Below are 26,475 nucleotides of genomic sequence, written 5' to 3'. Positions count from 1 at the left end.
TAAATGAGTATTCCAACTGCAATCACCATTTAAATAAAACATTAAACCATAATCCATAAATTTCTATACAATTTCACTAATTACTAATAATTCGTAGAAATTTCGATTATTGGAAATTTAGATTTTAAATAGAATTATTTTAATCTATAATTACACTATACATTTTTAAAACACTACCCACCCTTATCCACTATAAACTCTACATCCCGGTCCTAAAATGAATATACATTTCTTTATTAAAAATAAATATATTTATAATACTTTTTACTACATACACAAAAGCACAAATAAAACAATAAACAATATAACATAATGTTCTATAAAATTTCGCCTTTTACAAATATTTATTACAATTTACGAAATGTTGATATTTTTAATAAAATACGAAATTTAATATTCTATAATTACAGTATACTTTTTTAAAACACTACCCACCCTTATCCCCTATAAACTCTACATCCCGCTCCTAAAATTATTATACAATTATTTCTTAAATATTTAATAATAAATATATCTTCACAATACTTTTTACTACATACACAAAAGCAAAGTACAAAACATTTAACAATACTCCATAAATTTTTATTAAATTTCGCATTTTACAAATATTTATTTCAATTTTGGAAATTTTAAATTTTTATTAAAATTCGAAATTTAGTATTCTCTAATTACACTATACTTTTTTAATACACTACCCACCCTTATCCCCTATAAACTCTACATCCCGCTCCTAAAATTATTATACAATTATTTCAAAAATATTTAATAATAAATATACATTTACAATACTTTTTACTACATACACAAAAGCAAAGTACAAAAAATTTAACAATACTCCATAAATTTCTATAAAATTTCGCCTTTTACAAATATTTATTTCAATTTTCGAAATTTTGAAATTTTAATTAAAATTCGAAATTTATTATTCTCTAATTACACTATACTTTTTTAAAACACTACCCACCCTTATCCCCTATAAACTCTACATCCCGCTCCTACACTTATAACTAAAATTATTGAAATTATATGTATAAATTACCTTAAATATAGACAACATTTTGCTATATCATTACTTAACATACTTTAAAATATCACTTTTAAATGTCGATATTTTAGCCTGTATATATTTTAAGCTTCGATATTACATATGTCGAAATTAATGTCTTCGATAATTTTGACACACACATAAATCGATATTTTCTACGACGATATTTTCTACGACGATATTTCTTACCATCGACTTTTAGGACTCGATAATATGGTACTTCGATATTATCAACTCGATATTTTGACTGTCAACCCATAGAGGTTCCAAGTTTTGGGTGACACTTTGTCCTTTGTAAAGTATTTGATGCAACTTTTGCTTTCTTATATCTGTACACCCTCCAGATCATGTTGCAGTAGCGTATTATCTCCAAGGTCCTGATGAAAGCTGGAGCACTACTCCATCTAGCTGAAACTAGTCGACCATTCTACGCAGCGCCATAATGTAGCCTCACTCATTTGCTACTAGGCGTGTTTTTAATCTTGACACCTACACTTATTTCGACATGTTATTTCTTTAGTCTAGGTAGTCATTTTTAAGTATCACTCTTTTCATAGCACTGCATTCTTTTTTATTTTGGGCACTACTGTGGCAGAATACGCTGGTTTCCTTTTCCGCATCACCACATGGGCGGTATATGGAATAACTGCCCACCCCCAGATGATGATATGCCGCCAAGAGGGTGGTCTGATGGGATTTTTCCAGCCCAGTGTGACCCAACATATTTATTCACACGAGTGTCCTTGTGATTCCTGCCCTCCACTCAGGACAGCACACCACTAATTGACCTGGTCTCCTTTCTGTGTTTTGTACCTCTCTATGTAGCCTGGATGAAATTTAAAAAGAAATACAAGTTGGGACCTCATAAAAGTACAGGCCCCCATCAATAATTTAAATCCAGGATTGAATACTGTAGTTAAAAAAAAATCTCAAATCAAACAAACACAAGTCTACATCATACTCACTCATACATTACTCAAACTTACTTGAAAAAGAGAATTCCAAATCCAAAAGTCCTCAATAAATCCAAGAAAAAGCAGTAATGCAGCCAACACACACAGAAAGTGATCCTTCCAGCTCAAAATCCAAATGAAAGTGAGCACCAAATGGACAAAGCACTGGGAGGAGCCTGGTGGACAGGAACAGGAAGTTGTAAACTCAAGGGCCCTTCCTCCTTACTCTTCAAAAAAAGAGTAGAAACAAAAAGAGGACTCCTTCCCCCCCAAAAATACAGCCAAAGGTACAACTTTAAGGGGTTTTTCACTTTTTTGCTAACCAAAATGGTAATTTATTATGGTTTTACTTTTAACATGCTCGCAAGTTATTCTGTGCAAGATTGCAGTTTCTGCGTGTTCGACAACTCGATCTTACCAACAAGCATCCTCGCGCGTCCTTATGACGCTATTGCGCATCCAAATGACGTTATTGCGTTCGCACAGTCGCACGGAATTGTACGGGAGGGTTTACAAACATGGTGACACACGCGACCGGGAAAAAGCGAACGCAGAACCAAGGTAAGCCATTGCCGTGCACGCGATAATGTTATTCAGAGCGCGAGAACTACGCTACTCACCGGATCGCGGAGTAATCGACAGCTACGCGTTCTCCACGGAACGCGGAGTTGCCGAAACTCCGCAAACTCCGCGAACGGAGTGTAGTTCTTCACCCAGGGTCAATAGACATTGTGTTCATGTCTTTTATCTTAGCAAGGCCAAGACAAGTAGTTTGTTGAATTGTGTCATTCAAGAAAATAATTTGTTCTGGGATCATGCAGGCCCTAAACAGTGATTCTAGGCCTTGTACTTGCCAATCTTTGGAACCCCAGATTGTTTTTGTTTCAATGGTGTTTTTCCAAATTTCGAAACCTATTGTAGATAATTTGTCATAAAATCTTTCTGAATAAATCAATTTAGTATTTGTCAACATTGTTTTCATTCCTGTTCTATTTGACATTTTAAAATAAAACATTCTTGGGTCACTGTTATTAAGTCCTTAGAAGTATTAGAATTTATCAGAACACTTTTTTGAACTGCCTTTTGGTGGTGTTGGACACTGTTCCCACTGGTTAAAAGAAAAAACATTTCTAGGTTGAGCACTTTTATGCAAATAGTGATCACCATAATGGTTGTAGCAGTAAAGCTCCTCATAATTGGACGAACCCTGCAAGTAATCTTGTTCTGTAAATTTTGCTGACATTACTAAATCTGACATCATATTATTATTGTTTTCAAAATCCCAGTCATCAGAGAAGGTACTAGGTGTTACAAAATCACTTAATGAAATCTTGAGCTGGTGGGGATACTTTAAAAGCTCGACCGGGCCCAAAATGTCATAATCAGTTCTGTCCCATGCTACCCCACCGGGTATTGGAATGGCTGTGATGTTCACTGATGACAGTTCTCTTTTCTCGATGTGAGAAGATGTGTTTGGCCTTAGGACCAAGTTGATGTTCTGACTTGCTGTGTCTATTGTACTATATTTTCCTTCAATGCATCTTCCCAAACATATAACCATGATGAGCCAAAGCAGGAGGAAAAGTACAACTAACACAATCCAAAATTCAATCCATGGTGAAATTAGGTAAGTCTTTTTTAGTTGTAGAAAAAGTTCAATTATTTTATTTTTAAAACATTGTGTTAGAGGCGTTTCTTCATGTTCGCTTGGGTCTTCAGAGAAATTGTCGAAGTTGATGAAGAAGCCTGATGCAATTCTGTCAATTGTTGGAATTGCTTCCGGTTTTTCATTTGCTTTTGCATTTTTCTTTGTTTCATTAGAATAGTCTGAAGCTACATCATTGTAGATTGGTATTTCTTGACGAACTGGTAATATTTGGGTTTGAAGAGGCACAAGTTCCATGACATTATTGCATAGTCCTTTTTTCATTCATTGCAGATTTTTCAATTTTGATTAGTCTCTCAGCATGAGCCTCTTGGATTGTAGCAAACTTTGGTATTCTGCTATTTCTTGGGAGTTCACTTGGCCTACTACTTATTATTGGCCACATGATTGTGGTTTTACCAGGTCGATGGATACAACTCGGTTCTTCTTTTTACCAGCAAGGGGCGGTAGTACCACTGATCTTGTTCCGTTGATAGCTAAGACAGGTACTGCTTTTCTGTATGAAGGCCCAAATTCCTTCTTCACCGCGATCTTTTCTCTGACCAGATCCCCAATCTTTGGAATCCAGACAGGTCTTGCTGGGACACGTGGTTTTCCTTCAGTGGATTTTGACTGTTGTTTCAACTTTATGTTACTCAGGTTTTTTCTTGTTTCATTTAAATCCTGTAAAACAGCCAAACGATCTTTGATATCAAAGCTTTTTTCTTCTACCACTGAAGTATGACTATCTAAGTCCTGAATAAGCATTCTAGTTCCAAACAATAGTTCGTATGTAGTGAGACATTTTAGAGAGTTTCTTGGCAGATTATTAAGACTACGTTGGACACTTATTAAATGTTTGACCCACCCATCCCCGAACCTAATACCCTCGCCTTTATAGATTGCTTTATGTCCCGTTTTTTTCTTTCCACAACTGCATTTCCCTCAGGATGGAAGGGAGAAGAGTACCGCAATGCGATGCCCATACTGTTCATGGCCTCTTTGTAAGCTCGAGAGCTAAACGCAGGACCCTGATCAGAATGTAGCATGCCAATTGCGTATGTGCCGATAAAGACTCGCAAATCTTTTATAACAGTTCTGGCATCAGCCGAGTGCTGGGGTCTACATTTTAAGTGAATTCAGTCTTAATTTTTATGGGGACGCATTTCTCCAACTGTATTTCTGTGATATAGATAGCCGGATGCTCTCTAATAGTGGTATCTGGGCTACAGGCTGGACCGGTTCGAAACTGCGATCTCTGTTGCAGTCCTTGCAATTCTTTGCAAAATAGTAAATATCTACACTCATTCCCGGGCACCAGTACTGCAATTGTAGTTCCATCAGAGATTTTAGGATCTCTTGGTGCCTCAGACCCAACCCCATATGTGCTTCTTGTAGTAAGAAGATTCTCCGGTTCGTGTTTGGAATTACCCTATCCCCCACTCCAGGGATTTGAGCGAACGGAACGGAGTTTGCATCAATTATGTATGTATTACTGAGTGGATAGTTGAGAGGTAGTGCTGAATAATCGCCTTTTAATGAGGCTTTTACCGCTAGCATGGTTTCCCCATCTTTGTGTTTTTCTGAACGCTTTTCAGTGGCTACGGAAGCCGGGTGAACCGCTTCCGCTGTGGCTGTGTTAGCCAATGAATTCCCTGCAACGTGAACGCCATCACGTCGATGACTCAATGCGTGTATCACGTGAGTCTTTCGTAGTTCTTTCTGTAAAAGAACTACCTGTTCCCAAAGCTTCTTATGCTTTATTGTGGCACCTGTGTCATCTTTGTAACCGTTTTTGATCCATGTCTGCATGTCACTGTTATAGGATTTGACGCAGAAATACGAATCGCACACTATTAGTGTGGGGAATTCGCGATCGGTATTTTCAAGCGCCATCTTTAAGGTTCTTATTTCAGCTCGCTGAGCTGAACATTTCCTGAGTGATTCTGTTTTGGTAATCATTTGTTTGAATCTACCAGAGCGCCAGCGACCTTTAACAATCGCGCACGCTGCATCATAGGATTTATTTTCTACATCATAGTGTTGTGCGAATCGGTCCATATATATTACGCAGGTATATTTTTCTAGAGGCAGAAATTCAGCTGGCAGAGGATATTCGCGTTCATATACTAGATCAGCTAGTTTTTTCAGATTTGGGTCAAAATAGTATTTAACGTCTTCTGTAGCAAAAGAAGTTTCCCATTCTATCCATTCCGGATATAATACTCCTTTAACCAAGTTACAAGGACTTGTTAACGCCTCAAGGGCTGATTCTGCTGAAAAAACAGATATTCTTCTGCCTTGGGCTAGGGCTCTTTCTTTAGCTACAGCAGTTTTGACCACAGTTAGAATTCTTTTTATGGAGCTGAATTTCCTTTCAGCTTCAGTGTACAAGTGTGATTTGTAAGCTATAGGTACCGTTTCTCCCTCATTAGAGGTCAGGTATGTGAATCCGCATCTTCCTGGGATCTTAAAATTTCTGTGTGTTTCTGAGTCCAATTGGTTTGTTTGAAATCTGGTTTTATTAATTCATGGAGAGGTTTAACCCTCTCTGCATAATTTAGAATGTATGTTCTTCCGAAATTCAGGAAACCTAGTAGTGATTGTAAATTCTTCAGCGTTTTTGGTGCTTGGAGTATAGCACATTTCTCCTAGAAATTGTCTGCCAGGCTTTTGCCTTCACTTGATAATTCATAACCTAAAAATAGGACAGTTAGATGGGCAATTCGTGACTTTTTAAAGTTGAATTTGTAACCTTCTGAGGCGAGTCCAAGTATTATGGTGTTCACCCTTTTTAAGTGAGTCTCCAAGTCATCATCTGTGAGATAGATGTCATCGAATGCTTCATCATCATACATTTGTAGTTACTCTGTTACTCTTGCTGAGAATAATCCTGGGCTATTCTTGAATCCCTGTGGGAGTCGGCAAAATTGTTTTTGCGATCCAAATATTGAGAAAGCGGTCAAATATCTGCTTTCTGGTGCAATGTTTTGACAGAAGAATCCATTAGAGATGTCTAATGTTGTTTTATATTTTTTGCGCACAATGTTATTCATTAGTGCTGCACTGTGTGAGTTTTGTACTGCAAATGTTTTACAACAGGAGTTTAGGTGTCTGTAGTCCAAAACTAGACGATACGAATCATCTGGCTTGGAGACAGGAAACAAAGGATTGTTCATTTGAGAGGTGCATGTTTCGATCACCCCTCGGTATTCAAGTTGATCTAAGATCTCCCTGACTTGTTTTTTAGCTTCTTGTTTAACTGGGTACTGCCTTTGTGCAGTGGGCTGATTCCTTAACTGGATCTTGTGGTGAGGTGAGTCCTCATCCCATCCTACATTTTTGTATAAAGCAGGAGCTTGGGCTACTGCCCATTTTCTTGCATAAGTACATTTTTTATGAATCGGGATATGGTTAGAGAAGGCAGGCATAATCATTTGTTTGCCATGAGGGCACTCCCTGACAAACTCTGGTGGCTAGTCTTTCTCAGCTAACAGAATGTCATAGCCTTTTGAAAGTTTTCCCCCAAAGATACTTTTTATTTTCCTGGTTTTATCTCCCTCTATACGTAATGTTATTTCATATAGCTTATGGAGCACACTAACCTTTGTGTCTGCAGTTTCCACTTGAATGTATTCATTAGTGTCCACTGTCTCCTGAAGATTCATCAGGGTCTTGTGAGCAATGGTCACTTCTGCTCCGTTGTCTAGCATTGTCTGTGCACACTCTCGTTTTTTTAGCTGTGTCCTCAGAATTCTCAGCATGTTTAATCTTAATACTTGCTACCTTCTTTCTGGGAAATTTTAATTTTTTACTTTGATGAGCAGGTTCCTTGTCTTTGGACTTGGCGTTCTCTTCTCTGTTTTCTGATCGTCCTCTTCTTTCCGATTTCTGTGAGGAAGATCGAGGAGGATTCAGTGAGAATGATCTAGAGGGACGTATATCAACATCTTGATATCTGTCTGGTTTTCTTATTTTATCCCTATCTCTAAGGTTATATCTTTTTTCAGAGGGTTCCCTTTGGGGAGACTTTTCTTCTCGGCCTGGAGATCTCTCTCTACGCTGTGGAGACCTTCCTCTGGACTGGAAATGTTTTTCCCTGGGATTGGATTGTTTATTACCATCCCAGCTCTTTTTTGGAGTCTTTAGATTATTTTTAATAAATGATTTTTCAGGATTTTCAGTTAGTTGGGGTTTTATCAGTTTTCCACCCAAACTGTCTCTTCCTAGCTCTTCATAGGATTTTTCTATGATTCTGGCAAGTTCCAATGGTTGGGCTGCTATATCTGTTTTCTTCAGTTTCTGGCGTATCGCCACAGATGCTGCTTCACCTTTTATGTTGGCTAGTAATATAGCCAAGACCAGCGTGAAGTCTTTTAGTAATTTCATACCCAGAGTTAAAGCTGGTTCTGGACCGTATTCGTTTTGAATCTGTCTTAATACATCCGGTATGACCGCCATAGACGGGACACCGTGTGTTTTTGTATAGATGGAAGCAAAGACTGTGCCCCAAGTGTCACAGTCCTCCACATGTGGTGCGATCCCCATTGGTAGACAGATAGTCAGAATTCTGTGTTTATCAGTAGGCGTAGTATCAGGAAATACTGCCTCTATTTGAGTAATTTTCTGTGCTAACCAGAATGGAATTTGTTCCTGTTTTATGGGTACTTTACCAAGACATGATTGTATGTTCTGTGGTGTGATTTTGTTTATGGTCCCCTGGTGGGGGGTCCGCTGTGGAATGTTAAATGTTGGTTGGACTATTGAGGTCCGCATGACATATTGGACTAATTGTCTATGTATTTTAATTAAGAGTTTTAGCTGAGCTAAAAGTTCAGCAACTGAAATTTTATCAATGTCTGGATGTGGTGTGTAGCTCGCTAGAACCTGCCACGTTGCTCCTGGTCTACCTAGTGGACCGAGCCTGGTGATATGATCATTATGTTTTAGGGCGCCTTTAAACCAGAGCAGGTGCTCTTTGTATTTAGTGGAATTTCAATCTCCTCAATGTGAGTGTATTCATCCGGAGGTTCCTCTATTTTGTAATAGTGGAAGTCTTTTGTTGTAGCGTGTGCTGCTGGAAAGTGTATTCATGAATAGAATACCTCTGTCTGCCGATATTGGTGTGCCTCTATCACGAATATGACTGTACCACCTTGCGGTCTCAGGCTATTTTCTATAGGTTTTAGAGTTATAGTTCTTCTTAGATTGACCGGAATGAGTATTGCATCCGGTTCGGTTTCATGAAGACTTGTGTCTTCCTCTAAGAGTCAAGCTGCTAAACTTGCTCGCTCCCTTTCTTCGTCACTTTCTGGCATTTTACTGACTGAAAGTTTTCTGTTGCAAAGATTAGGTGCACAATATTTTGGAACACTGTATCCTTCAACATTGATCAAACCCAGAAACTAATACATAGGATTCTCATCCTACTAAGTTCCGGCAGATATTAACCTTTCACCCACTCCAGACGTCTATTGGAGTTTTTATGGGGAAAGGGTTCTGTGTGAAAAAGCACGACTGAGTTACTCTATTGTCTTGCGTTAGATCATCGCCTTACCAAACGTTGGGCGCCATGTAGTGTAGTTCCAATTTTCCCAATAGGCTCTGCGCATTGGAATAACATAAACGGGCAGTGTAGACGTAGGACTGAGGTCATCTAGGTCTCTACTGACTACGCTAAACTTAATTTAGGTTTGCGCCAGCTTGCTCAGAGGTCACTGGAAACTTTCTTGAATGAAGAGGGATGGATAACCTTCCCTGGCTCAGACAAGAAGGGATTCAGTTTCTGACAACCGCATAAACATGACAACTTTGCTCCCTCAGAATAAGAGTATATCTCTAGAGTCGTGTGAAAACAATAGACAGATATTTCACTCAGTCAGAAGTGCATACTTAGTTTCACCAGAGTGCAGAGAAATAGAGAGACGGGTGTTTTCAATAAAATGGTATTATTTATTGAGCAGTCTTCTTTCTCATACAAGAGAACTGAATTGCCACAATTGCAATACTTAGAGTAAAGTAAAGTGCGTACAGTAAAAGTAGTATTATTAAATAATACTGTAAAAGCATTGATACTGTTTCTTAGCCATATGATACTTTAAAATGGATAAAATATATACATACACAAATACATTGACTAACGTACTCAACTGGTGCTTCTAACTAAGCCTACCCCGGTGTACCTGACCTAAGCCTAATATTCGGGAAGGGACAAGTAAGTAGCGATGTTCAGTTAAGTTGGTTAAGATACTTTTGCCAAGAATCTGCATCAAGAATTCTCCTAAGGGTTTAGTCAGCTCCGTACCTTGGAAATAGAATGTGGGAGGTCTGGTATCTCTTTCGTCAGGACTCGATATTCCAGCAACCCGCAAGGGTAGGCTGGAAACACCGGAGCTGGATTTTCTCGACTGGAGAAAAAGACAGCATCTCTCTCAGTGCATCAAACAGGAGGGGCGGCTTCCGCGGGCACTCGCATCAGCTGGGCTCTCGGGCAAGTAGATGGCCGCTCTGCTCTGCTGTGTTTGCTTAACCCTTTCGATGCTCATGACGAGCTCAGGAGGGGGAAAACGCCTAGCAGCCAAGGTGTTAAGGCAACTGTTGGTATTTTATACCTGAAAGGTGCCGGGTTTGACGTAAGGTTGGACATAAGACGTCACCGAGAACTAACAGTTCTTGCAGGACTTCAGGAGTTCTTGTTCAAATCAAAACAAAAGCAGGGGGGGTTTTCCCGGGCTGCTAAAGGCTTGGTTTGTTTAAAGAACGCGTTTCTAGGAGTCGATGGGAGTACCCGTGCTGTGCTTTGGATTGCATGGGCTATTACTAAATATGACTCTGATTCTTATGCCATTGTCAGGACATTATTGATTATAACCTCACAAGGGCATAAATCGGGAATATCGAATTAGGGTCCTAGATAAGAACACAACACTACTTGGTAACTTCCCATAACGCCACAGTGATTTGCCTATTTTTGCTGTTGCGCAAAGGATCTCCTAGATCCTCAGTCTGTCCTGATTAGGTAGGAGAGGAATGCAACTGAAGACTTAATAGCTTGTCAACTTTGGCTTCTAGGGTGCAATCTATGCAGAGTCAGATTAAAGAGAATGTTGATAAGAAACTCCCGGTCAAGGAGCAAACATTGAAAGTGGGAGATTGGGTTTTCATGAATATTCCCACAAGAGTAAGAAAAGGAGAAACTACATTATCCAGACCTCTGTGCATTGAAAATGTCTCAAAAGGATCTGTTCTGTTACATAAGAAGGGATCGTGGAGCAGAAGCAATGTGATAAAAGTGACACCAGAAAACAAGTAAAATCCAAGCTGTGGTAAATATATTTTACCTATTCATTTTTACCGTATAATTATCAATACAAGACAGCTTATTAAAATGAGAGGCAGAGTCCGTGGTATCTGAGTCATATGGGTTTTAATATTATGCTTCGAAGCAAGGGATATCAGGTTCCATCACCACGCAGGTTCAGGAAGGGACATTCAACTTTTTATTAACAGTACACATTATATATAGTAAAAGGTTACAACAGGAGCCAATACAGTAGGCGTAACAGGTGAAAAGAGAGAGATAAGAACACATGTGCGTAACAGGAGGCGTGTAAGGGGGCGTACACATGGGCGTGCACTGGACATGTCAGAGAAACGTAACATAAAACGTCACAAGTGGGTGGATGCTTAGTGAAAGTTGCAGAGTCGGCAGAAACCTCTAAACTATATGCGCGCGCAGCTGAGCATGACGTGGAACTGGGGAGAACTGGGGGCTTTGACTTTTGCACGAGTAGAGGAGACTGGTGTCTGGAGTGTCAAAACGACCAGTACCTATAGCATATCTGATATCGTATGTTTTGAGGATGCAGTGTCTGGAGGAAAAGGTCTCTCGGACAAGGGCCGTTCAACACTGAATGCGAGTGCGTGCAAAGGAATCTTCATGTAGAGTGCGGGGGCCATGGGCCTACCATGGTAACTGGAACAGTAAATTACTTGCATGGAAACAGGAAGGCAGGGCCCTTCGTTCTGCAGCTGGGAATATGTTTACCTATTTCACTAGACTGGAATGTGTTTTCGAGGAGTCTGGACAGATAACTTGTAGGTGAAACATCATCTTGGCAAGCGAACCAGGCCGAGCCGGGCACCGCTCGTCTGAGGCAGGAAGCAAGGCAAGGGTCAGGGATACATACAGTTTTCAGAGACAAGAAAGATGAGACCCGGGGCCTCGTTTAAGGGCTTAACTCGACTGGGCCAGAAAACGTGGACGAAAACGTGAAAGTGCACCATGTAAAGATGTTGGCACCGCAGGTCTAGGAACCTAATTAGCAGGATATTTATGCATGGTTGAATAGCTGACATGTTGAGGATGGACGCAAATGTATTTGCGTCTCTTCAGCATGAACAGAACGGAAGTTACACGACATACAAGGAACATGGGAGCATGGATAGGGTGCGAGTTGGGGGACACTTTGGCTACCTGAAAATTTCTATTACCTCATTCCCTCCTTGGCCCCTACTTCACCCTCTAGGATATATCTATATTCATGAGACCATCTATCTGTTCATACAACATCATTTGTTCATCTTTTATTATTCGGGAACGGGAACTTGGACTTGGAATACAGGCAGTGGCGCACAAGCTGCAAATCGCTGGCCCACATTGCAGACATAGACAACAACTGAATACTATGACCAATATTATACCTAGGAATGATAGCAATTTCCATCCCCAAGCAGGTATCACACTCCAGAGCCAACCGGACCAAGTCCAGGTGCCTGGATTCTGGTGAATCAGGTGAGCTATTTCATGAAGCCTAGTAATGGCTTTATACACAGAAGGCGCGTTATTTGGAATGAGAACGCAACAACTGGATCCGATGACTCTACAAGCCCCACCCCTATCAGCCAGGATGACGTCAAGGACAAGGCGATTTTGAAGAACTACGAGCCTCATAGCAGATTGTTCTTCAGTCAGGTTACCTAAGGCAGAGGTAGTTTCGTTCACTACCGCTTCAAGTGTTCTTGTTAATTTGCGTATTTCCTTACTATTCTGGACAGGACCTACAAAGAAAAAGAATCCTTTATTGAAATCCGTATATTGTTCCCACGTTGTCTCAGTCTGATCGACAATTGGGGTCTTGATTTCTCTTCTATGTCTTACGTTCACAAGCCGTGAATTACGATGATAATCAGGCGGGGCTAGGAAAACAGGTGGCAGGAGGAACGCAATATACCACATCGTCCCATCCCAATCAGGGGGCAGATGAACATAAGCTGTATGTCCACAAATAAAATAAGAATGGTGAGAGGCTTTGAAAGTAGACTTTCCTTTGTCACTGAATTCGACCACAGTATTACAATCACTGTGTCCTAAATGTACTGAGCCATTCTTTCTGACGCATAATTCACCTTTCACTGGCAAAACTGTAATGAACGGCAAGTTCGAATTAGTCTCGGACTGGACGTTCAGGATCATGAGGTTGAGGGAGAAGTTACCTAATGCATACACTTCATTTTCTAGATCGGTCCCTGTCCTTTGTGGGAGACCGTCTGCATCTGGGAAACATGCTTTATTCATGACTGTATTCAGGTTCCCCCATATCCAATTGCCTTGGGAAACTTTGGACTTACTATCTAGGGATGACATTAAAGCAAACCATGCACCACATGAACCATTATGTGTGAACGGGTAAGGAAAGAGAGGCAGAGCTCCCTTGTATTTCTGGTAAGGTGGAAGTCGGCCACATACCCAGCAATTGGTGGCATTGCTGGTCTGGTGAGTGTGATGTAACATACGAATGAATGTATTGTTGCGCATTGCTAATCGATAGGATAACTCGTGGGGAGGCAGGTCGCTGAAAGTGTGCTCTGCGGAGTTGTTAGAGGAAGCATGTATATATGTATCAAGAGGGAAAAAGACATGTAGCAATAAACCTGTACATATTATCGTAAGACTCAGAAGAAACATGGAGAATAAGGCAATTATGCATCCGCTGTGCAAAACTTTACAGTGCTTTTTTCTTTTCTCGTTATGCCTATCTCTCTGACTACTTATTTCCTTTTGACATCAATGTCTATGTGCTTATTTCTTTTCATTTTTCCAGGAGGTCCCTCATAAGGAATCATTTCCGAACGACACTATACAGGTCGTATACCAGTGTCCTCTTAATCTGGAGGATGCTAGCAATCATATGAGCACAAAGGTCCTGATGAATCGCCCTTAGGGCGAGAAACATGTTGACCGTTTTCACAACAAGGGTTGAATAAAGGTTTGGTCTCATTGTCCACCACTCCTTAATACCCCTTCACCTTTTTTAACAAAGCAGTGAGCCTGACCAATAAAATCTTCTCTATTTAGGACTCTACTGACTTTTTTTAAGACACACCACCACGCTCACTATTGCACCTTCTATAGGCCCCTCACACCCACACACCCGTTGGCTCGGAATAGAAGATCTCCGCCAAAGCGCAGCTTTCCTTGCTGCCCGACGGGCATTGCACCGCCAGCCTGTCGTAGGAGCAGGATACCGATGATGACGCTGGACGGTCATCGGCTGGGACAACAGTTGTGGTCCTGCCGTTAGCCTGTGTGAGGTATCCTTACATTCTGAAAAGGGTCTACACCATGCACTTAACCCCCACTTTTTTATTGAGTGAGAGAGAAGATAGGCTGAGCTAATTTTTTAGCTCCCCTTGGGGAACTCTGTACAATACTTTTGGTTACTGGTTCTTAGGACGAGTACATTGGACCCCACTCAAAAATCGTCCACCCCTATTCCCCCTGTTTGATACCTGTATTCAGGTTCCCCCATATCCAATTGCCTTGGGAAACTTTGGACTTACTATCTAGGGATGACATTAAAGCAAACCATGCACCACATGAACCATTATGTGTGAACGGGTAAGGAAAGAGAGGCAGAGCTCCCTTGTATTTCTGGTAAGGTGGAAGTCGGCCACATACCCAGCAATTGGTGGCATTGCTGGTCTGGTGAGTGTGATGTAACATACGAATGAATGTATTATTGCGCATTGCTAATCGATAGGATAACTCGTGGGGAGGCAGGTCGCTGAAAGTGTGCTCTGCGGAGTTGTTAGAGGAAGCATGTATATATGTATCAAGAGGGAAAAAGACATGTAGCAATAAACCTGTACATATTATCGTAAGACTCAGAAGAAACATGGAGAATAAGGCAATTATGCATCCGCTGTGCAAAACTTTACAGTGCTTTTTTCTTTTCTCGTTATGCCTATCTCTCTGACTACTTGGGTCTATCTTGTTCATGTTAGAAACCTGTCTAACCGCTTCACCCGAGGGGGACTTAAACAATTAAACGCTTTCTGACTTACTAGACCTCAGCTTTAAGCGATACTCCTCTTGGGGAGTTTTCTCTAGCAGGGGAAGTTTAGAGTCAATGTCCGGAAGGGGGCAGTCCTTAATCACAGTGTCTGGACACAGTCCATGAATTTTCTTTATATGGCTGGAGTGCACCCAGCCTTTCCTGCCCTCCAGCTTTACTGCAGTCCTTGTCGTCATCAAAACCAACTTAGGCTGTTTCCATCTCGGCTCCAGCGGACTTTTCCTATCGAAATATCGCACAAGGACGTGCTCGCCGGGGACCACTTCATGCGGTTTCACTTGGGTGTTGTCTGGGAAGGCAGCGGCAACCTGTGAACGACAAGATTGTAGTGCAGACATCAAGGAGGCCAAGTAATCTGTAAGCATAGAACTGTCAACATCTGTGATTTTCCTTGGCATAGGCGTATCCCACATATTGGGAGGCCGCCCAAAAATAATCTCATAAGGAGACAATCCTGTCCTAGAATGGGCTACCATACGCATATAGAAGAGTGCAACTGGCAACGCTACTATCCAATCTACACCTTTCTCTGCACATATTTTGGCCAATCGGGTTTTCAGGGTCTGATTGTGTCGCTCTACCAATCCAGCTGCTTCGGGATGTCGTACACAGTGGAACTTCCATTGGTAACCTAACAGGAGTGAAACCTGTTTCATGAGCTCGGACGAGAATGGCTGTCCATTATCTGAGTATACGACACGGGGCAAGCCGTATCGCGGGAAAAATTCACGAACCAACTGCTTGGCAGTGGTCGCGGCAGTGTAATCTGGGACTGGATATGCTTCTGTCCATCGGGAAAGGGCACATACAACTACAAGGACATATTTAAATCCTCTACATCGGTCCATCTGGATGTAATCCATCTGGAGGACTTCAAAAGGATGATCGGGAGGGTGGAATCCACCTTGTTCCACGGGAACACCTTTGCCTGGATTGAACTGACAACAGATCATGCAAGTACGCACTTTCTGTTTTGCTGCTGCTCGTAAATGTTTATTGAACCAGAGGTTCTGAATGCTGTCCAACATGGCTTTTTCTCCTAAGTGTGCTGGACTATGTGCTGTGTTAATGATTACTTGAACCATAGAGTCGGGGAGGAACCAAGTGGCTCTTCCCTTCGTCATCCATCCCTGATCTGTGTGGATCCCTCCTTGTTCAGTCCATTTCTTTATTTCGTCTGGTGTGGCATGTGTCTGTATGTCGAGCACATCTAGAATGGGATCCTTCACTGTCATACAAAGTGTCTGTGTTGGTACTACAGTCTTTGTCGGGTTTGTCTGAGTCTGAGCTGTAAGTTTAGCTGTTCGATCTGCCAGGTCGTTACCCTGGGAAATAGTATCAGTAATCTTTGTATGTGCTTTGCATTTCATGATAGCAATGGATGCAGGTAAGTGTATTGCTTCTAACAGAGCTTGGATAAGGAGACCATGTTGGATCTTGGTACCGTGAGAAGTAAGAAAACCTCTTTCTTCCCAAAGAACACCGAAGTCGTGAACGACTCCAAATGCATACTGTGAATCTGTGTATATGTTTACTTTCTTGTTCTTGGCTAGTATACAGGCTTGGGTCAGAGCTATGAGCTCTGCTGCCTGAGCAGACAGTGTGTCAATGCGATGTGTATCTAAGACTTCAGTTTCAGTGGTCACTGCATAGGCGGCCACTAACTCTCCTGTACTTGTTCTCATACATGAACCATCCACGTAAAGTGTCAGGTCTGGATCGGGTAATGCAATGTCTGTCAAGTCTTGTCTGGGCTTCGTTACCGTATTGATGACTTCTACGCAGTCATGTGGTGTCGGATCAATCGTACTCGAGGGTAACAATGTGGCGGGATTTAGTATATTGCAGCGTCTGATTTCTATGTGTGGCTGAAACAATGTCAATTCGTATCCAGTCAGTCTTGCTATGGTCAGGTGCTGAGTCTGGGTTCGGTTCAAAAGAACCTCCACAGAATGGGGAACTTGTACTGTCAGGGGATGTCCTAACACTATTGAATCGCTTTGTCTGATTGCTAGAGCTGTTGCTGCAACTGATTTGAGGCACACAGGCAGAGCCTGGGCTACTGGATCCAATGTACTCGAAAAATAAGCACAAGGCTTATGGTGTCCTGCTTGATCTTGTGTGAGAACAGATAATGCGGTGCCATCTCGTTCAGTAACAAAAAGTGTAAAAGGCTTGCTGTAACATGGTGTCTTCTAAAACTGGTGCTTGACATAAGGCTTTCTTTAACTCGTCAAAAGCTTGTGTGTGTTCCTGAGTCCAAGGGAGGACAGTCGAAGACGCTGCCTCCTGTGTTGTCAACTGTATGAGTGGTTTAGCTAGAAATGCATATTGAGGAATCCATTGTCTGCAGTACGAGGTGAGGCCAATGAAGGCCCGTACCTCCTTCTGTGTCTTGGGTTGCGGCAGATGTGCGATTAACTGGATACGTTCTGGTGTCAGTTGTCTCCCCCATTTGGACAGCAAGTGCCCAAGGTATACCACTTGCTGGGCACAGAATTGTAGCTTCGAAGGGGACACTTTATGCCCCTTTTCGGCCAAGAAACATAGGACAGTCAGTGACACGTGCTCGCAATCACGTTCGGTCCGTGCAGTTATCAATAAGTCATCTACATATTGGAGCAGAGCAGTGTCAGCAGGCATGTGAATACTGTCTAGTTGTCTTTTCAGGGCTTGACTGTAAATACTGGGACTTTCCGTGAACCCTTGAGGTGCACGTGCAAATTTAAAACTTCGGCCATTTAATGAGAATCCGAACAAAAATTGGCTTTCCGGATGAATGGGAACACTAAAGAAAGCGTTCTTAAGATCAATTACAGTAAAGAACGCAGCTTCGGAATCAATGGCAGTCAACAAAGAGGATATGTCAGGCACTACTGGGTACTGGGGAACGATGCATTTATTTAGCTCGCGAAGATCGATCACCAGTCTGTAGACCGGAGGTGCATTTGGGTCTGTTCGTTTAAGAATCGGGATGATTGGGGAATTACATACATTGGAGTCAGTCTCTATAACTACTCCTTGGGCAATCAATTCGTCAATGATTTTCAATAAGGCCACTACAGCCTCTGGAGGCAATTTGTATTGTCGGATTCGGGGCAGAACAACACCTTGCTTGAGAGTGACACGATAAGGTGTAATGTGCATACATCCTACATCAGTTGGACCTTTCGCCCATAAATGTGCTGGTACATTTCTCAATCTTGGATCAAAATCGCGTAACACATAGTGACCCTTAAAGTCACGTAGGAACAATCTCACCCCTTCAGGAGAACAACATATCACAGCTCCTAAGGCTTTCAATGTTTTAATACCAAGCAGATTTTCAGGGCATGCTTTCGTAAGTAACAGGTCAGTAGTTTGGGACAATGGACCAACTTCAAGAGAAACTGGTTTTGATACTTCATTAACAATAGGCTTTCCTGAAAAACCCAGGGAAACATTCTGTGAGCCTGAGAGGGGAGCCCCTGGAACCTCGTCATGACTAATGGTAGTTCTACTTGCCCCTGTGTCAATCAAAAATGTTCTGTCTTTCCCTAATACCTGACTATGTACATAGGGACCATCTTGATCTACAGGAACCTCAATAAGAGGCAAGCCAACCTCCCTCTCTAGGCTGTTTCATGTGTACTGCTGGTAATCGGGGTAATCTGACTGTGCATACTGGTACATTTGTGACGTGACATGTTGAGTGGCAGCAATAGGCTGTGGTTGCGGTTGGGGTACAGCTACTGTCTGTTGTACTTGCTGTGGTGGCTGTTGTGTATTCTGTGCGACATGCTGCGGGACGTGTTCCTGTCTAGGAGGACGCGGTCTCTCTTTCGTTTTACCTGTAGCAATATTGTGCTTCAAAACCAAACATTCATTAATATAGTGACCTGGCTGTTTGCAGTAATTGCAATTCCCTTTAACGGGAGCTGCAGACTGACCTGGAGGTGCTGTACCCTTTCTTTGACCGTCTACTGGAACAGTCTGGGCTACTAGTACTTTCATTTTCGTGTCTTTCATACGTCTCTGTTCATGTTCGTGTTCCTCTCTAATTCGGTTCTGGTGGTACTGTAACATTTGCAACATTTGGGAAGGTGTATTTGCTTGCCATGTACTCTCGACTTTCAGGACTCTATTCTTAACCTGTGGTAAGGAATTCTCAACCAATTTGGTCACAAAAAGATGTGGATATGACTCGCTACTTGTTTTCAGGCCACTATTGATAATAAAACATTTCTCGAATCTGGAATAAAAATCACTAGTGTCTTCATCTTGTTTCTGTTTGCAGGCTGAGATTGCATCCCAGTCTTCCTTTTTGGTGGTCAATAACCTCGGCAAAACCTGCACTAATAATCCTGGTAATTCTTTGGTTTTGTCCCCAAGACCTAAACCTGGGGTACGACCCTTTTCTTCGTCTTCTAATTCAGTCCAGTTAATCTTTTTATCTCCCACCTCCCATTCTTTTTCTTTGAGTTTCTCGTAAATACCTGCCGGCAACAGTACTTTCAAAATTTTCATAATATCGGGATATGTGTAATCTCCCATGAGTAACATGTCTTTTAATTCACGGTGAAACCCTGCTGGATCTTTATCATGACAGGGCACTATTTTCTTCATTTCCAATAATTCCATTTTACTTAAGGACGTGTATACAAATACGCGTTGAAGCGCACCCCCTGAAGTTGTCTGTATGGGATGAACTTCTCGTAAGGGATTCTGTCTATCTATGTGAAAAGGATGGTTTACTGGAGGTGGAGCGGGAACAAAATGTGGAGTCAAGAATGTTCTGTATTTATGACGTTGTTCGAGAATCACATTAATCAAATCGGTACCTAGACCTCTCCATCTATTCAGGAGTAGTTCATCCAATATATTGTATAGGGGACCTGGATCAGAATGCTGACTCTCGTAAAGCATAATGATATGCTGGATCATGTATATACCAGTTAAACGTTGTTCAGTTGGAGTAAGACTCAAAAATGTTTGCGCTAGCGAATCATCTTTATATACGCTGCTATTATCAGCCCACTGTACTGCGGACCGTGCTAGTTCTTGTTCACGCATTGTACTAAGTTCGTTGTAACCTATTCTGTCTTTTAGGATTTTGTCAGTGGCTTGAAACAAATGTTCAAGAGAACATTGCTCTGGTATCAGGGAAAGGAAACGTTTCTTGTTTTCCAGACGAATGGGTCTGTCAAAAGGTCTATTCAAGGAATACTGTTTAGGGAGTTTCACTCTACCTACGTACGCTATCCTGTCTGCATCCTCTACTGGAGTCCCTATTTCTTCCTCCTCCGAGGATTCATTCTTGTCTGACCCGGCTTCCTGTTCAGCCCTCTGTCTGTTATGTATTGCTACTATTTCTTTACGGATCTTTCTGGACGTGGCATCTATACAAGTTTGTTTATCATGTTTACAATCTGCAATATTTTGACTCCATCTAGTCAGTACATCCATCTCTTCTTTAACAACACCTGGCCGATCTTGTTCCCTTATCAAACCATTAATTAAGAATCTTAATATCAACCCTTGTGTCTCAGCTTTCTGATATGCCATGGCCTCACGAATACATTCTGGTCTCTCCCCAGTTCTAATAAAATGATATATTTTGTCTAGATGATCTGGCATTTCTGGTAATGTCAACAAATAAGCTGTAACACGTCGTAAACGTAACGAGGCTAACAACATGTCTCCTTGCTTGCCGGGTACTGGATCATATCTACAATCGGTAATATACTGTTTAAGCTTTTCATGTGGCATCGCTTTCGGTGTACGCTGTGTTGCTAATTCTCTGAATGTCATTCGTTGTAGTTGTGGCGGAGTGTGAGGGTGGCCTCCTAAGGAACCTCCTGAAGCAGAAGCGTGGGCATGACCTGACGTCATGGCGGGTGGGATAGGTACATGTGATGGGGTTGGACTCTGGGTTGCATCTGTCGAAAAAGGATTGGTAGGACCAATAGTAGGGGTGCCAGTAGCAGCATAGGGGGAAGTGACAACAGGTGCGGGAAGCGAGTCTTGGCGTGGAGGGGTCGTGGCTTGAACATCCGGAACAGGCTGCTGTGCATTATTAACGGGTGGTACGGGTACAGTATATGTTGGAGCTACATCATCTAAATAGGAGGAAAGGAAAATGTCTGCTGCGGTCTGTTTGTGACGGAGTTTAGTCGGAACCAATGGGGGTGGCAAGTTACGTGGAACTTCCGGGGTCGCCTTGGGCAGGCCCTCGGTTAGAACTGGATACAGTCCTGTAATAAGTGCATTTCTCTGTCTGTCTTGTTGTTCTATTCTGACTCGTTCTCCTTCTTCTAGTAACTCTTTCTCTCTAGCTTTTTCGGATTCTTCTCTACTTCTTTCCGCTTTTCTGATTTCCTTTTCATTTCGTCTATGTGCTTCTTTACGCCATAATTCTATGGCATCTTTCTGGGATTGTCTGGCTTTCTTTTTCCACAACGCTTCTTCTACTCTCATGATGCAATCTGCATCCCATGTCCCTGAGACCGGCCATCTGAACTTTTCTTCCAGACCCTTGGTGTAATCTGCCCATAATTCTAGGTACAGTATGGCATCTAAGACGTGTTTATTATACATAAAATGTCCAGGAGTGTCCCTAGGCGGGACGGGAACTGCTTCTTCTAATATCCCTTTCCTAGTACCTATCTGACGTAATTTTGAGAACAGCGGCATGGTCGGATTACTTTAAACGTGTATACAGGAAAACACAGTAATGACAATAATGGATAGCAAAACAATCATTCATACCACAACATTAAAACACATTAAAACATGTTACCTGATACACAGAGAACACATAATAGCGAGACAGAAACTCGAGTTGCAACACTAGAATACTGAATCACTGGATTACTAGACTAGATGCACTGCTAAAACAGTACAGACCGGTCCCATAAAGAGACACGTCGGACCGTATCCACCTAAGTGAACACGTACGGACCAGGCCTGTGTACCCAGACCTGTCTTTACCGGGAACAAATTAATGAACCCGTCTAGATGCGTTCCCAATAACGGTACTCACCGGGAAGCAAGAAACTGAAGGCCTCGGAAACCGGACTGGACTGCGTCAGGTGACGATTCTCCTACGCATGCGCTTCGGAACAGGTGGGCCTCTGGACACCTCGGACCTTGCTCTCTCGACTAGGGCTCTTGTCGGGATCCTCCGCATTCCTCACCGCCTCGTCTGGACACCGGACCGCAGTCTCCGTCTCCCTCGTGGGCCCGAGGGAAGATAGCAGGAAAACCCGCAAACGTGCACGGTTTCCGTCGGGGCTGTAGAAGGGGCAAAGGCCGCGTGACTTCACCGGCGAGTGGGGAAGGGGGGGGTCACTGTTCGGGCGCCAAATTATGTGGTAAATATATTTTACCTATTCATTTTTACCGTATAATTATCAATACAAGACAGCTCATTAAAATGAGAGGCAGAGTCCGTGGTATCTGAGTCATACGGGTTTTAATATTATGCTTCGAAGCAAGGGATATCGGGTTCCATCACCACGCAGGTTCAGGAAGGGACATTCAACTTTTTATTAACAGTACACATTATATATAGTAAAACGTTACAACAGGAGCCAATACAGTAGGCGTAACAGGTGAAAAGAGAGAGATAAGAACACATGTGCGTAACAGGAGGCGTGTAAGGGGGCGTACACATGGGCGTGCACTGGACATGCCAGAGAAACGTAACATAAAACGTCACAAGTGGGTGGATGCTTAGTGAAAGTTGCAGAGTCGGCAGAAACCTCTAAACTATATGCGCGCGCAGCTGAGCATGACGTGGAACCGGGGAGAACTGGGGGCTTTGACTTTTGCACGAGTAGAGGAGACTGGTGTCTGGAGTGTCAAAACGACCTGTACCTATAGCATATCTGATATCGTATGTTTTGAGGATGTAGTGTCTGGAGGAAAAGGTCTCTCGGACAAGGGCCGTTCAACACTGAATGCGAGTGCGTGCAAAGGAATCTTCATGTAGAGTGCGGGGGCCATGGGCCTACCATGGTAACTGGAACAGTAAATTACTTGCATGGAAACAGGAAGGCAGGGCCCTTCGTTCTGCAGCTGGGAATATGTTTACCTATTTCACTAGACTGGAATGTGTTTTCGAGGAGTCTGGACAGATAACTTGTAGGTGAAACATCATCTTGGCAAGCGAACCAGGCCGAGCCGGGCACCGCTCGTCTGAGGCAGGAAGCAAGGCAAGGGTCAGGGATACATACAGTTTTCAGAGACAAGAAAGATGAGACCCGGGGCCTCGTTTAAGGGCTTAACTCGACTGGGCCAGAAAACGTGGACGAAAACGTGAAAGTGCACCATGTAAAGACGTTGGCACCGTAGGTCTAGGAACCTAATTAACAGGATATTTATGCATGGTTGAATAGCTGACATGTTGAGGATGGACGCAAATGTATTTGCGTCTCTACAGCATGAACAGAACGGAAGTTACACGACATACAAGGAACATGGGAGCATGGATAGGGTGCGAGTTGGGGGACACTTTGGCTACCTGAAAATTTCTATTACCTCAAAGCTTTCAGGGTCTCTGATTACCCTTCAAATGAAAACTCTTGGTGGGTAAGCGCTGAAGCAGCCCCATGTCGCAGATGTGAAAAGAATGACATTGTGCCCGGTGACACAGCTCAGTTTTTTAAGGTTGTAATGGTTGAAGAGGTGCCAGATGGAGATATGCAATTTGTTTGTGAGAGGTAGCACACTTTGAGTCAAGGGGCAGTCGCTCACTCTGGCAGAGTTTCATGTAATGTTGGCATGCCTGCTAAATTTGAAGGGGATTATATTACCTGAAAACATATGTATATACATAGAGTTCTGTGTTTGAGTTCTTGTAATGTTTTTCTGCTCTTCCCTGATAATCTCAGCTTTCTTTTTCAAAAGAGGGAAGGTGTTGTACCTGTGTTATTTATGACACAAATGTTATTATGATATGCCTTTCCCATGTGTGCATTTCTTTTATTGTTATAGTGCTTATGTTAGAGCGAGCTCCTTCCTTGTGGGCATTATCCTTATTTAGAGTTATATCTTATAGCCAGTAGTTCTAGGTCTTTGCTGCCTCCAGTGTTCATTGTTTCAGATCTCTCTGAGTAGCAGGTGCAGAATGAAAGGCTGGATGAAGTCTCTTTATAGGCAATACCTAATTACAAGAAATAAACTTGTTTCACATACCTCTTTGTTTGTGAGGCATTCTTCACAACAATAGGGACTATCACCCCACATTCAATAGTGGTGTGATAAGCCTGAAATCCCTTCTCACGATTTCTGGTGTGTTGTAGCAGGAGTACAATGGTTCTAGTACCTTAACAATATCGGACTATTAAGACCATATTATCTGGAGGACCACATTCATGTTCTGACAATAGATTAGCTAGAAAACACATATCTAAGGCCCTAGGTCAGACACCTAATGACAGATTAAAATGGGCAAAGAAAAGGTGTGTACTGAAAGGATACATATACAAACATATCAAGCTACAAAAGCTTTGCTCAAATTTGTAATGTACTGATGATACATTTGGTGAATTTGACATATGACGGCTGCTACAGAGGGGATAAATTCACTTACAATCTTGGAACAAACACTCAAACCTACTTGATTTAAAACATACATATGGCTGGCCAGGGAGTAGACATCAACCTCTTTAAGATTGAAGTCTTACACTTTTTTTTACATGCGCAGGGAATGACTACTGAATGTGAGCTTGTAGATATATCTCATGACACATTTTTATTACATACCATTTGGCTGTCTATGGTAAACATCTTCCCTGGGTCTCATTTTCTTCTTAATCAATAGTCATTTTCTAACACTCCTATAGTAGAGACAATAGAACTAGTCAATGACAGGCCCTTTGCACTGATTATGCACATCTCTGATTTGTACATCATGTATTAAGAGGCCTAATGACCTGAGCAATATTGCATGTAGTTATTGGCCTCCTTCTGTGACTGAGCAGCGATGTTGAATTGCTATGATTATCTGGAATCCACTTTGCCACTCCAGTGATGCATTTCCTCTCTACACTAATACAGTCTACTGATCCTTTTCTAACACATGCTTTGTTGATTGGAACCAATGTTGCAGTGTGACAAATAGCTGGTGTGCCACATCACAATAAAGGAGGTTTTCCCTTTCATGGAAGTTACCCAGCCGTTGATTGGGTCTCTTTTTGCTGTGTAATGGATTTGGGTGGAGAGTTGGCCCTCTATTTGATTTCCCTCTAATCTACTCTTTGTGGCTCTCAATTTGCAGCATCCCAAAGTCTTCGTTAAGGTTACATAGAGCCCCTAGATACAATGCTGCTCCACTTTCATGAAACTTCTCAACACATTTTAGGGAAGAACAGTATGGCTTTAGCTCAAGTTCACTGCAACTGTAAAACCCAAACTTCTAATTCTTGTTCTGAATTACTTACACTATGGCATTATAAAACATCCAGATCTGAAAGAGCCACAAGAGATCCACAAGAGAGCACTGGAAAGGCTCACTGAACATGGCAAAGATCTAAAACAGGGATTCTTAACCTTTTGACTTCGGTGAACTCCTACATAATCATTACTGGAATCCAGGAACCTCCATTGAGTTATTACAGGAAGCCAGGAATTTTAGATTATTCAAACTATTTGATGTGAAGCGCTCTGATACCTCCGGGTCCAGCTAGAGCTATACAAAACTTAAATAAATAAAAATAAATACACAAAAATGCAGAAACAATCATTATCAAATAAATACACAAAGATGGAATGTTAAAATTCAATTCACAAACAAGTATAAACATTCTAAATTGTAATTTATATGGAAAAGTTGGAGCTTTCTTAAATTCAATTGAGGACACTAATCATATATACTAAATTCTGTTTGATGCACTTGCACTGCTGCCACAAGTCAATCTGGGGATATTGACTTAGTTTTTTACTTCAATCTCAAATTCCTTCATGTGAATAGAATAGATTAAAATGTGCATTTTTTTATTTTGCTTCTTTATTTATATATACACTTTATCTATTAATAATATTTCATTTTCTAAGCAGTCATGGACACCCTGAGTAGGCTTTGAAACTCCCCAGGGGTCCCTGGACCACAGGTTAAGAACTACCAATCTAAAACTCACGTTCCAGAATCATTGTTCCATTTCCTAAAATGCACGTTAGGTACAATAATTGTGCTTCTCCGATTCTTACAGAGCTGGGATATTCCCATTGTGTTTGTGAACATGTCATTTTTGTACATTAAATAATTCTTTGAAATGCATGTTTTTGTCATTTTCAGGTCAGATGATGAATTGCTAAAGTTCATGCATTTCATGAATTCTCTTTGGATTTTTTGTGGGAGAGATGTGATAACAGCATTCGATCTTTCGTCTTTCTCCAAAGTCTGTGATTTAGGCGGTAAGTAATGTACATGTGATGAGGAACCTAGGAATATATTTAGGTAGATTTGCTTCAGATCATCTGCAGATAGGTAGA

At 41.8% G+C, this 26,475-nt stretch overlaps 1 protein-coding gene across 1 annotated transcript in view; it reads left to right on the top strand.

Moving 5' to 3' along the window:
* LOC147698089 (acetylserotonin O-methyltransferase-like) overlaps positions 1-26,475 on the top strand; it is a 684,409-nt gene that overhangs the window by 350,011 nt on the left and 307,923 nt on the right. Inside the window, exon 5 of the mRNA XM_086934767.1 lies at positions 26,279-26,397. Within this exon, the coding sequence (XP_086790893.1) occupies positions 26,279-26,397 (119 nt within the window). The remainder of the gene's footprint in view (positions 1-26,278; positions 26,398-26,475) is intronic.

The sequence above is a fragment of the Lissotriton vulgaris genome, chromosome 8 (genome assembly GCF_964263255.1).
Source record: "Lissotriton vulgaris chromosome 8, aLisVul1.2, whole genome shotgun sequence".
Taxonomy (NCBI): Eukaryota; Metazoa; Chordata; class Amphibia; order Caudata; family Salamandridae; genus Lissotriton; species Lissotriton vulgaris.
Note: the sequence above shows the minus strand (reverse complement) of the source record. Positions and strands in the feature narration are given on the sequence as shown.